Source organism: Arctopsyche grandis, chromosome 3 (genome assembly GCF_051622035.1).
Source record: "Arctopsyche grandis isolate Sample6627 chromosome 3, ASM5162203v2, whole genome shotgun sequence".
Lineage (NCBI taxonomy): Eukaryota > Metazoa > Arthropoda > Insecta > Trichoptera > Hydropsychidae > Arctopsyche > Arctopsyche grandis.
Genome location: NC_135357.1, coordinates 1,914,584 through 1,929,224, shown reverse-complemented (window position 1 = coordinate 1,929,224; position 14,641 = coordinate 1,914,584). Strand labels below are relative to the sequence as shown.

The 14,641-nt window shown below is 33.6% G+C and overlaps 1 protein-coding gene across 1 annotated transcript in view; it reads left to right on the top strand.

Annotated features, from left to right (window-relative positions):
• Positions 1 to 11,765: 11,765 nt before the first annotated feature.
• LOC143910010 (long-chain-fatty-acid--CoA ligase 6) overlaps positions 11,766 to 14,641 on the top strand; it is an 81,331-nt gene continuing 78,455 nt past the window's right edge. The window contains exon 1 of the mRNA XM_077428338.1: positions 11,766 to 11,833. Coding sequence (XP_077284464.1) covers positions 11,812 to 11,833 — 22 coding nt within the window. The 5' untranslated portion in view covers positions 11,766 to 11,811. The remainder of the gene's footprint in view (positions 11,834 to 14,641) is intronic.

The following is a 14,641-nucleotide window of genomic DNA, read 5'->3' as shown; positions in this document are numbered from 1 at the left end:
GAATAAGAAATCGTTTGCGGTATTTTGTGTATTCGAAAGCATAGAAAGGATTTTTTTGGCATCGTGCAAACGCCTTTCACTTTTTAATAAATTTAATAGTCATCGTCATTATATCACATATGATAGAAATCAGCCTATACTGCCCACTGCTTTCCCAGTAGATTGAGAAATATAATACTTTCCAATAGTATAATACTAGAATGTATCAATAGTATCATTGTTTTTATGAGAAATGTCGACTTTGTGATTGTGAAGTGAAGTTCTGATTATTTAGTGTCTTGTTTATGTATTTTGTGGATAATTCAATTGCACAATAACGAAAACGAAATATTAAATTTTAGTTCTTTTCGATTTTTGATGGAACAAAATTTAAAACGTAGTAATGGTTTGATAAAACTTATTTAAATTTGGACTTCTCCAAAACAATTTTTTTTGTTGCTTTCACACTTTTTTTTTAAATTTCAATATTTACATTACATATGTTTGCTTTGCTCATGACTCGTATATCCAATTAGTTCGAATTGTATGACATATTTTATTTATGTTTGGATGATATTCATTTAAGTTTACCGACATTGGTTGCCTAGGTTACAGTGCGCTAGTTTATATGGGGGTTGGGGTAATTTCACCCCCGAGGTTTTTCAAATATAAGACCCATTTCTTTGGAATATTTAGGTCAGAGAGAGGCAAGATTAAAAGTTTCGGCAAAATTGTTCAAATTCAAAATTGAAATTTGGTCCTGGTATAAAGCTTGAAATATGCCCCCCCCCCTAATTTTTAAAAAATATTAATAAGTGTAAATTTTGTGTATATGAAATCATTTGTTGGTAATTTTTATGAATTATTTATATTGAATATGTACGTTAAATAATCATTAGCGGTTAGTGATTTGAAACCAAGAGAATATTGCAACTTTCAAATTGTACGAAAAATTCAAAACGGTTTAAAAATAAGGAAATTCTTAATAAAAATAAGTGCCAGTTTACTTTAAAATTAACACAAATAAAAAAATATATATAGTTAGAAAATAGTATAAATATAAATTCTCAGCTTGATACGTTCAGTGGTGTCGAAAATGTCGTGGGGTCACAACATTTTTGACCTTTTTAAGAGGAAAAAATCCCACTTCTTTAGTGGTTTATTACATTTAATGATTTTTTTTATTTTCATCTCATTAATACAAGGATGATAGTAGAATTTTCTCGTGAAGAGAAAGCGAGGTCAAGGATAAGGAAGGAAGTGTCAAGCAAGGATAAAATGGGCCAAAAGGTCGTATTTAACGAAACAGCTCCTTGTGTTTCGTTTTGAAAGGACGGCACCATGTATGTATATACCACATGATACCACGTATGTGAACCATATGTTTAAAACTATGTATCTAAAAAAAAAACGTCCCATATACCGCGCTGTGTGATTTCACCCTTATAAGATGTAAGCCAGCACCGTGGATTAAGTGGTCACGGGTTCGAGTCCCACTAGTTTCTGCTGACCTTCGCATATAACACCTAAAACCAATACAGTAACTTGCGGTATAATATTTAAATATAAATAATAAAATTCAGAAGCGTTTTCTGCGCCATTTATCCCATAAGACGGTGTGATTTCACCCTAAGGGCGAGATCACACAGGTCGGGACGTCCCTTCATGCTATATCCAGTACATTCTTGCGATGCCCGGTATACAGTGTCTAAAGAGCGGACCCAGAGCGCGCCGTTCATTGTTCAATTGTTGTAAATGAATTGTTAAAGGTTTGCCGAGCCTTTTTTTTTGACTCTAGCTTTGTAAATAGAGCCAAACCACCCCGATTCCTGGAAAAAGCACGGTATCTTTTCGCTCTCAAAAAAAAGACCCCCTGGGTGTGTTCGGTAAAATTGTAGTCTTGTATGTATCCTTGCTTGACAGTGATCGATAACGGTTTTAAGAAATATAGGAGGACTTGTCGACGTACCACATACCTAATGTGACCATTTATTTTTGTCCTCAAAACGGGACATCTACCAATTTTACGTAATAGTATGTGTATTCAAGAAAACGCGTATTTTTTTATAGTTTTTATTTATTAATAAAAAGAACAGGACTGTTGATGAAGAAAAGAAAAGAACAGGAATGAACAGAAAAATTTATCTTGTTTTATATTTTTCTAATGAACAAATTTTCTTAAGTATTACTGGGTTTGCTTTTAAATAAGAATGAAATTCTTGGCAGGATTTCTTAATTTTCTTGGTTCCGTGGTTTGAAGCATCAGTTAATATAGTAACACGAGTGCATTCGTTGAGACGATCTTTTAATTCACCTATTACTATTGGCGCTAAAATATTTACAACAATAGCTTCTGTTTTCGTACGAGCACACCTAAATTTTTGTTCAAACCATGTTTGAATTAACTTAGAAGCATGAACTGTTTGAGCGAAAACTATGGTTCTCTTGCACCGTATGATAAGCCCAGACGGCTTCCGTCGCAGCAACTTCGAAAGATCTGGAAGTTGGTGAATCCGTTTTCTTAAAAAAATCAGAATTTCTATGTTTTTCTGATCTTAAGTGTTGCTCAATTACGCACTTTTTTTAAATTATTACCGTGTTTTGCTGGACATTTCGACGTCCGAAGCTGGGCTTGGGGACAACGGGACAGGCTACCTAAAAACGGGACGGTCCCGTTCAAAACGGGACGTATGGTCACTTTACACATACCACATCCTGCGCTGTTTGATTTCGTTAAGACGCGAACATAGATGTATAATACATAGATACGCCCTCACGCTTTATGACGGTCTCCCTGTTGGGGCTTGCAAAATACATAGCGCATGCACACTTTCTCTCAGTAGGTAGTTAGCTTCTAAGTAGAAAAGTTCGATTGGATCTTGTCGATAGATATGCGGAGATCTTGTCGTCACTAACTGAGGGGTGCGGGGGGTTTAACTAGCGGGGAAGTGGTGAAAAAAAATGACAACCGCAGCGTCGTAGGGAAAAAAACATTTTTTTTCCCAACTTTCCCGCTAGTTAAAACCCCCGCACCCCTCAGTTAGTGACGACAAGATCTCCGACCAAAATCACGCGTCAGAGCCCATCTATGTATTATGGGTCTACGTGACGAGACAGAATGTTAAATGACAGAAAACACAAATATCACAAGGCAAAAATCGAAAATCGAAAGATTATTTATTATTATTATACATACTCACTTAATATACTTAATTATATATATATTCACTTAATTATATTACGGTACATACTCACTTAATTTACGCGAGCAGGGTACAACAGGAACAAGAGGAACAGGCTTTTCCTCCCGTATTCTGCGCGCGCACATTAATACAGGAGGAAAAGCCTGTTCCTCTTGTTCCTGTTGTATCCTACTCGCGCAAATTAAGTGAGTATGTACGTGAGTATGTCCCGTTTACCATGCACCATTTTTTTTTCATCTTTCGACTTACGATCTTTCGATTTTCAATCTTTGCCTTCCTATATTTGCGTTTTCTGTAATTTCACATTGTGTCTCGTCACGTAGACCCATTATGTACATGGAGCATATTGACTGATACTACATAATATACATATGTATATTAAGAGGGCTGTATACCCGAAACCTTAATTTTGTTGCCGTTCCTTTCTTTGATATATATATTGAGTGAATGCGACAATATATATCAATATATATATTGAGTGAATGCGACAGTTGCGCTTCGATCAGATAATACGTATTTTCTTATTTTCGTATAATCTTTCGACTTTTCGATTTTCGATCTTTGCCTTCCTATATTTGCGTTTTCTGTAATTTCACATCCTGTCTCGTCACGGAGACCGATGTATTATGTATCTATGGACGCGAATTTCCGTACCCGGTACATAGCACACAGCGTCACCAGAACGCAAACGCACATCTCCGGCCGGTAAAGTGTTCGCGACTTCAAGTTTTCAGTCAACATATGATTGTTTTCGACATGAAAACGTATGTTCTCAAGGTACCCTGCCCTGCCCTATTGGGCCACGTGAGCGCTATATATTTAACCTGCGCGGCCCTGATTCGACCTTTGCCTATATAAATATATATATAATACACATGTAAGCATTTGACAAATTCGAAAGGCGACCACCTGAAGATGTGCACACGGAATGCGCAAAGTGCGCACCCCGCAAATTCGAGCTTTGGCACGAAAGCCTGCAGTAGACTGAGAGACAGCGAGCTTTGCGCAGCGCAACTTAGCCTAAAAATAATGCCAAAACGGCACACGCCAAAAACCACTAACTGTACATACAATACTCATAGCGGCGCTCGCACGCGGAAACCACGTCAGTGTATTTTTACCATAGCGCGATCGCGGCGTGTCAAGACCGACTCCAGATCGATAGACTGATCCCACACGTGGACACGTGCATATTCATATGTAAGACAAACGACGTGTGTTGTGCCTAATCGCGTTCGACGTGACGTACTCACGTGACGCTCCCGGCTTTTGAGGTTATGTCCGCGTTACGTGTCGGATCGATACGGGATATTGCGACGTCCGTTTTTCGGCCGGTTTTCTAGACATAAATGAGGCTTGCATGGAAGTGAGGCGCAATCATGACCGGTAGTCCGGTTTTCGGTTGTAGTTTGTGCGCAATGAGGCGGTTTCGGGCGGCTTTGACAGATGGCTGGGTTGACAGATCGAGCGGCCGCCATTGATTTTGGTCTAATTGTGTGTTGATTTGATGCATTGATCGACGAGTGATTGCGAAATGTGTGTTTCAATATTTTTTGGCGATTTAATTGTGAAATAATTCATTAGCAATTTGCTATTTAATAATAAATAATTAAATAAATTCGGGTAGTGTTTGCCAGTTGAATTATTTTTAATTTATTTGTTGCGTAAATTTTTCGATTCGATTTTATTGCGATAGTGTGTGTTGTTTTTGACGTTTCAAATAGCGTCAGTGCTGCCAGTCGAAATATTGTTAGTTGTGTGTTGATTTGATCGATGAGTGATTGCGAAATATATGGAGTGGGGTGTGTTTAGATATTTTGTGGCGATTCGAGCAGTGTTGCCAGTTGAATTATTTTTAATTTTTTTGTTGCGTAAATTTTTCGATTCGATTTTATTGCGATAGTGTGTGTTGTTTTTGACGTTTCGAATGACGTCAGTGCTGCCAGTCGAAATATTGTTAGTTGTGTGTTGATTTGATGCATTGATCGATGAGTGATTGCGAAATATATGGAGTGGGGTGTGTTAGATATTTTTTGGCGATTCGGGTAGTGTTGCCAGTTGAATTTTTTTGTTGCGTAAATTTTTCGATTCGATTTTATCGCGATAGTATGTGTTTTTGACGTTTCGAATGGCGTCAGTGTTGTCAGTCGAATTATTGTTGTTAATTGTGTGTTGATGTGATGCATTGATCGATGAGTGATTGCGAAATATATGGAGTGGGGTGTGTTTAGATATTTTTTGGCGATTCGAGTAGTGTTGCCAGTTGAATTATTTTTAATTTTTTTGTTGCGTAAATTTTTCGATTCGATTTTATTGCGATAGTGTTGTTTTTGACGTTTCGAATGGCGTCAGAGTTGCCAGTCTAAATATTGTTGTTTTTTTTTAAGATTGCGCAAATTGATTGATTATTTGGTTGATGCGTGTCGTTTTAGAAGTTTCGAATTGCGTCAGTGTTGTAGTCGAGTGGATGTAAAGTGAGATTTATGAGAGCCGAGCATGCTGTCGCATTCGTGCAATGTGTTGTAACATTGTAAGGACGTAAAATGATTTCTTAATTTTTTTTTAGTTATTTCTTATTTAATTATATAATATTATTACAATTCAAAGGTCAGGTCTTTAATAATGTTATTGTAAGTTTTTCTGTCCATAACATGACGTTGATAATTACTTTTGTCGTCTAAAAAATATAAATTTCCATTAACATAAAATATATACGCATTTCATAAATAAATTAATAATATTAACAACTTACGTATTTTGTATTAACATATGTAAATATTTCAAAATACGAAACAGGAACTCAAAACTAATAAAAGTTAAAAGACAAATTCTACCGGCCGCTATATGCACGAACAATGTTGTATTTCTTGACCAAAATGCAATGCGAAACTGAAACGAAATGTAATTGGCCATCACGGGCTGAGTGGGGGGTGAATGCGATAGCATGTACATTTTACTTAAGTCTCGTGCTAGATCGGTTTGTCTATGTTCACAATACATTATTGAATTTTTTATAGTGAAATATTGTCAATTTTTTTCAAGGTTACGTGAATTTTTCGTTTGTATATAAAGTTAAATGTATGTTTGATTTTGTTGATTTTTAAAATTGCGTGAATTTTTCATTTTGATTCATAGTTAGAGTGGTAAACTGGTTACATCCCAAATGTGAATCCTAAATATTGCTCAACAAATGCTTTTTTATACGAGATTTGGGCAGTTTTGAGCAATATTTGGGCAGTTTTCTGTACGGAAATTTTTCTGTGCGACGAATTTTCGTGCGACAGGAGACCCGCGCGAGCGATTTTCGTAGCGGCGGTTATCCTGGTAGCGATTCACATTTGGGATGTAATCACCGAACCAGTTTGAGTGTTGTGCTGATCTGTTGTTTTTGAGTTTTAGAATTATTGCGTCAGTACTGCCAGTCGAAATATGGTAGAATTTTTCAAGGTTGATATTATTGAATTCATGTTACGTCGTTAAAAATTCAATTTAATTTTGATTTTTTTATATACATTAATGTATGTGAGCCACCGCCGTATCCAAGGGGGAGCTAAATCCAAGGGGGGAGTTATATCCAAGGGGGAATTATATCCAGATGTATCACACGAGCGTGAATTAATTCTTTGATTGCTTTGAATTTACATAGTACATACTAACTTTTACATAATACATACTCATACTAAAACCAACAGTAAAAGCTGTATAATATTTATTTTGCCCCCCCCCCTCCCTTTAAATAAAAACCTGGTTATGATTATGAGACAGATACTAATTAGAGCAAAATGCTTTTGGGGTATTGGGAATATCTACTGTTAGATTCGTAAAAAACATTTTTTTGTATTGTTGGAACGCGTATTGTTATTTGGGATTGCCCTGATGGCCATCCGCTCTATAGCAATGATATTTCACATTTCATCAGGGTTGCCAATTGAAAAAAAATTAAACTAAGTGTTGTAATATGCAATTAAATTTAAATGATACGTTGCTGCGTAGCAGATGTTTTTGAGAACTTTTAATTATCATTGCGACAGTTTCAAATTTTTCGGCTAATTTATTGAATTGATAGATTCATTAGTTTCATGTGAAATAATTTTGTTTAGGCAAATATATATGTGTATTAGAGTAGCCAGTCGGAAACTGTGTGAAATTGCGATTTTGATAATAATTCACTTGCCCACTAATATCATTTTAGGATTTTATTTCTCTATCAGCGTGATATTGACAGAATGACGGAGTGACAGCTAATATTTAATATGTAGCCAATCAAAATGGATGATTACCTTAAATCTGACTCAATCTACCTGTAGATAGTTGATGCGATTGCATCATAATAAATCCTCGTCGATGTGATCGGCAATCAGCTGGAAACTTGGCAATATATTCCGATGACTTCAGACTGAAATTACAGTTTCTTAGCTTTTAGTTTTAGTTTAGTTTATCTTTTTATGATTATTCCAAGCAAAATATGATCATACTTAATGATTATATCGTTACGTAAATCGAGGTATTGACCGTTGGCCTAATCATATACAATATGTTATCTAGAATAATTACAGGAAAACTGAAAATACAGGAAGCCATTAAAATAAATAATTTCAAAGATATTCTGAGAATGATAATGACTTTGGACAAATCCAAAAAAATGGGGTACATTTATTTTTGGAAAATTACAGTTTAATTAATTACAAATAATAATAAAATATAATTATTAAAAGATTTATATGAACTATTTGTATTTAAGACAATAATAATATAATATATGATGGGCTGAAAACCAGACTGGTACAAGTGACATTTTTAAAAAAACCTGGTTTAAGTGCTAAAATAATAGAATTTCATATATGCTATTATTTTAGCACTTAAAACAGATTTTTTTAAAAATGTCACTTGTACCAGTCTGGTTTTCAGCCCGTCATATATCAAAACGGAAGCGATGTGTGTATGTGGGTATGTGCCAGACTGTGGACACACAGCCAATCAGAGTCAAGTGGTCAAGGAGACGCGGAGAAATAGAGTGGGGGGGGGGGGGGAGTGTCATATGACGTCAGGCCGAGCGACGGGTAACACATACACACACATTCATTCATCATTTCGAACGGGTTGGATTGGCAAGCGTGTAATGCGCGCGCCTATAAATTACCTTACATTATATTTATATGTAACATGTAACTTTATTTTAATTCGTGTATCAATTCCTTTCCAAAGATTGTAATCAACGGACACGACACTAGTATAATATATTTGTATTTAATACAAGTAGTGCAATGGGTTGTCCAGGGTACAGTAATAGGCCACTGTTTTATTTTTGTAGATTTATAATTTCCCCTTGATTGATGGACTTTAGTATATTGTTTCGATTAAAATGGCCAATAATTATGCACAAATTGGCCAACAATTGTCGTTTTTCCTCTTTATACAGAATTATGAGTGTTTTTCTGAGATCTATTGTATTATATTTCATTTTAAGCTGAATCTATTACGTATAAAAAATTCGGCATAATCTTGGATAAGCTTAAATACACAAAAAATATACATTTGTGTACTAATAATATTCTTTTATATTTAGTTATTATTTGACCGCGACAACTGACATATGTACTCTATGTCCCCCAAAATTACTTTTGGCTATACTTTACATCCAGGCAATGACCGCATCCATTATTTGCACATTATATACATTTAAATTTTGTAAGGCTGATAATTTATATCTCGGAATTTATTCTAGTCATATAGAATATACGTACATATTTACTTTAAATTGCCGTGAATTATACATATTATATGGCAAACCTTCATCACGCTCAATTGGTTTCTTTAATTTCAGTATAAATACTCGCTGATGATTCAGTCGTCTCTCTTTGTCTAGAATGGCTTGTAATAAGTCATAAGTGCTTTGTGAAGTATTGTGTCGACACATTGAGTGCATGTAAAACCACGAATGACGTGTAAAATCGAAACTATTCAAATTTCACACACAAACTCGAAAACACTTAGATAGTATTAGACAAATATTAATAAACTAGTGAAAATTATAAATAATTTAAATATATTTAATTAAATTGAGTGAAAGTTCAGTCGGTGTAGCTTCAAGTGTTTGATATGAATATTACTGCCGCTTCTACTTCGAAAATGATGAGCCGATATTGTAAGTATTACTTATTGATATGTATTTAATGTGATTTCAAATTTTTGTGTAACTTTCAGGTGTTCGGACGTCGAGTTGTAAATTGTTAAAATATTTGAAAGATTGATTCAAATGTTGCAAAAATATCCAGTTTTAAATTGATTATACATATCGAGTGTGAAAACGTATGCAAATTTGATTGCAAACATTCACGAGACGTTTATATGTAATTAAATATTTTTATTCGGTTTGTATTATTTGTTGAAATTTTATATTATTTTGCATAATTTATTTATTTATATTTAATTCATTGCGGCTGCCAATAATGTAACCATACAGGAAATTTTTCTGGGAGGGGGGGGCTGATTTTATTTTAATTAATCGTAGAGGAAGGAGGGTCTGTTATATAATATATTTTTAAGATAAAATTTCGAAAGAGACTTTGTATGTATGTATGTATGTAAGGTTTGGGTGGTAGAATCCGTGACGTTAAATTTAATAAAAAAACAAATAGAATATTCGAGTAAATTTAAATAAAATAAAACTAAAAATATATTTAAATTTAAGATATGCCATGTTTAAGCGGTTTATATAACAAATACCGAGCGAAGCCGGGTAAATATATTAGTATAGTATACTAGTATAATATATTTTATAATACTACAATACTAGTATAATATATTTTTAGATTACAATACCTGAAAAAAAATTTAAATCCCCAAATTTAATATTTTCAACAGCAAAAACATGCGCCACAGCCGGATTTTTTTCGAATATTCTTAAATATATACGAAATTTACATTTTAGATATTAATAATTTTTTGGTTTAAATATCCATTAATATAGTTGCAACCCAAAGGATTTTTTTCTAATTACATATATGTATTATTAAAAAAAAAAAAGCGAACATCGGCTTTAATTTTTTTCCCAATATCCAGCATTAAAAAGGATAAATATTAGGGGAGAGGGGGGGGGGGGTAGACTTGATTTGCAAAACTTTATTTGATGCAAATATTTTAAAATCTATATACATATATAAAAATGAATGTCTGTCTGTCTGTCTGTGTCTCGAATAGGCTCCTAAACCACTGAACCGATTACGATGGAACTTTCAGGATTTGTTGTATGCATGTCCGGGAAGATTACTGTGATAAAAATACGGGACAAAACGGGAACGTGTTCGCTGCCTGCGTTTTTCCGACCATTGGGAACGGGAACGGGAATTGCATCGGTTATTGTGGTATTGCAACGCATGCCGGGTTCAGCTAGTTGTATTATAAATTTAAAATATTTAGTCATTATTTTTGTTTAATTTTATATGTACATTTATAATGTTTTATTTAAATAATTAGAATGGAATGCATTTGGATGCGGATTTTAAATCAAAAATGCCACTCTGTCGGAGGAAAAAGATCTTGCTCAATGTGTTTTGCCAGTGATGACGTATGGATGTGAAACTTGGACATTGAATGACATGTTGCTACACAAAGGCCAATGCACTCAAAGAAGTATAGAACGTTGTATGATTGGCATAACGAGGAAAGACAGGGAACGGAATACGTGGATGAGAAGTATGGCAAGGGTAGTAGATACAGTGGATAGAGTGAATAGATTGAAATGCTAAAGGGCGAGCGACGTGGCTAGAAGAATGGACAAAAGAAGTGCTAGAATGGTACCCGAGAGAATGCAAAAGGGCAAAAGGAAGACCACATGGAACAAATTAGGGAAATATGTGGGGTGAGATGGATGAGAGTTGCGCAAAACAAAGACGAGTGGAAACGTATTGGAGAGGCCTTCATCCAGAAGTGGATGGTGAATTACTGTAGATGATGATTTCAATAATATAAAAAAAAAAGTTAAATGTTTGTTAAATAATTTTCTTGCTTGTATAGTTGTTTAATTTATTTTAAATAAAATGACATCTATGAATTAAACGAAAAATCATTACAAGCAAATCACAATTAGGTTTGCGTATTGGATAATTTAAATTGAGTTTTAATCCATATTTATTTTTATTATTGCTTTGCCTTTATTTATTTTTGTTGAATATGAATATCTAACAATTTACACACCTTAATTTTTTCTTATAATAAACATCGTCTGAAATATATATAGGTTTTTGTATGTTTTTAAGTAAAAAAATCTCAATGCATATAAATTGTAATGGCAATTAAAATCAAATAATATACACATTATCTTTACATGTCGCAATTTTTTTGCGTTCCGTAAATGTTCAGATGCATGTACATACATAATTCGTCAGGTAAATTGTATGAGTAAATTGGATATCGATGGGTTCACAGACATACATAGGACAACAATGAATGTTGTGTTTTTAAACGAATGCCGGCAATTTTCATTTATCTAATTCCATAGTGCACAATAATGTAATCGTTTCGACGTTATCAAACAATAATGAGCAGAACATATATAGAGACTCTCTGACTTTGTTCAGTACACTATCCGACACTATCAATTCAACTGCTCCTCTGCCAAATTTTCAACATGCAAAACATGTGGAAGTGCAGTATGTACCTATATATAAATATTTCTATATTAATATGTTTATGCATATTATTCTGTGAATTTATTTAAGTGAATTATTTTGATTTGATTTTGTTTTTAAATGCTTTTTATTATTACTAAATCATGTTCACAATACATCTTCTATCTGCTTTAACAGCTACTGATCTACTGGTCTATTTCTATTATACAATTTTTTAATACATATTATATTTTATATATGAAGTCAATTATTTTGGTAACAAAATATTATTTTTTATACAGTATTGCTTAAAAAAAGTATTCCTATCTAAATATTAAACAATATGATTATAATATTAATTGATAAAGTGTGGGATATTTTAATTGTCAAAAAATAGTCATTTTCTGAAACTATTTTTTACTAGCCTCTTCTTAGCTTGCCTTCGATTTTTTCGTCTGACGAAATTTTTTTATAATGGTTCATAAAGCTTGAATACTATATAAAGTTTGTCTGTAATGCAAATCTACAGTTTTCAATTACATAGAACCACCAAAATTGATGTTTGTACTATTTCATGGTACATATTTGGGTTGCGTTACAAAGTTTTATGTAAAAACTTGTTTCTTTGTTGCTCAACTTTCAGTCACCCGAGCAATGCTGGGCAATTCGACTAGTAATATAAAAAACTGAATGTTTGTACTTTTGTGCAATTTGAAATTCTACAGCTTTCCATGTATGTAGAACTGTTAAATTAATATTTTATACCGAGGTACTCTAATTCAGACCTAAAAGTGCAAAATTTTCTATAAAGTTTAATTTTTAACAACTTTACCGCCCGAGCAACGCCAGGCAATTCGGTTTGTATTACATATGTATGTTGTTTATATAAATTAATTCCCACTAAGATTTTTTTTTAGTAGAAAATGTAATGATTATTTCATTGTTCAATAATAATGTATATTATTTGGCCTTAACAGCTACCTTATAAAACCAAGAGTTTAATTCATCCGAATATATTATAATATACAAACGATTCCAAAATGTTTTTATATATATACTCGGCGTCCCCCAAGCCATAAATTATCATTCGATAATGGAAATCTATTAAATAGTTTTATATAACTTGACTAAGTTGAACGTAGACAAAGATTCTTGGCCCATTATCAATATTTGGATCCATTTACTTCCAATTTTCTTGAAATTTAATAATCAAAATTTGAGTTGACCTTTCCCCAATACAATTATTAACAGAAGGTATTTTTACATTAGCCTGACAATTTTTTATGTATTCTTATCTTCTACGTATGTTTTTTGAACTTCTTCATGTGATTGATTCCGCAAATGCATAATTACATTATTTTTTTTAATATTATATGTAGATTATATGTATATCTACCTTTTGTATAATAAAACAAGTAATAATAATCATAACATAATTAGCTTTATTTTTTTTATTACCAAACCGAACTCTAAGTATACCCATATACCTATGTATGTACGTACATACGTATAATATTTAATCGCTTAGAATAGTGTTTCCCAATCTTTTTCGACTCGCATACTCTATGATATCTTATGTATTTCCAAAAATTGTACCTTTTATATTATATATTTTTTATATTATAAGTTTAATAATCCCCCTACTCCCCCCTCTTTAAATATACTTATGGAACTGGCATATATCCGGCATTCTATTTAAACTGTTCATTATTTATAAGTATTTGATGTAAACGAACATATGTATCTATGTATGTAGGAAACCGTCCCATGTAACGTTTGGCAAAAGGAACGAAAATAAATATTCGCAATATTTTTCGCGCGTCCCTATTTGGGAAACCTTAGCTTATATATGTAAATTTTTTTTTAATAATATGTCGCGTCGAAAAAAAGATAACGTAATAACATTGATATTGATGCAAATTTGATGACGACGATCGCTATCACTCTCATCATTGAAAATGTCGATTTCGGAAAAAAAATCCATATTTAATAACAGCATAATTTTATGGTTCAGTCTTGCGCAACGCAGTTTGGGAACATCGCCTCTTGGGACCGTTGCAAAGTGATCCAAAACTGTTCTTCAATATACATATATATATATATATATTTTTTTTTTTTTTACGGTTTGAAAACGTGATCGACCCTAGGGTCCGCAATGGCGGGCATTGAACTCACTTTTTTTTTTTTTAATCTCAACGTATGTACGCTTTTTCTTATTCGCGAACGACTATGGCTATCAGATGGATTGATCTGCCGGTCGAGCATGGAGATGGTGCTCGAGAACCTCTTCAGAGCCGTGGTTTAAAAAAAAAAAGAAATGGCCGGCACTGAAGGGGTTGTTAATGTGTCGTTAAACTGCGGTGCAGGTTTCGAGTTGATGACTTTTATTCGAAATGCGAAACCACATAAATTTTGGATCATAAAGAAGATTGCTAGATCCTAGGTCTAGTTAGCGGAATTTTTCATGGGAGTGGTTGAAGTAGTTAGGCTTAAGTTAGGGCGAAATCACACAGGGAAGAATGGCACGTCGTGTGCTTGGCTCCCCGCTGTGGGGGTTCTCCTACATTTCTTCAAATATGGAATACATCGTTATCGATCACTGTCAAGCAAGGATAAATACAAGGATAAATTTTTACCGAAAACACTTCAGGGGGTGATTTTGGGACGGTGTGTGTTGGCCGTGACATGAATATGTGCAAGGCATTCCAAATTTTTTTAAAAGTATCTAAAAAAAATCGTGTGCCACGTTCCTCGCTGTGTGTTTTTGACGGTTCGATGATTATCGCTCACAAAGCGCTCGCCCAAAAGTCACTAAAATCTCTATAACGGAACATCTGGCAGTCGGAAAGT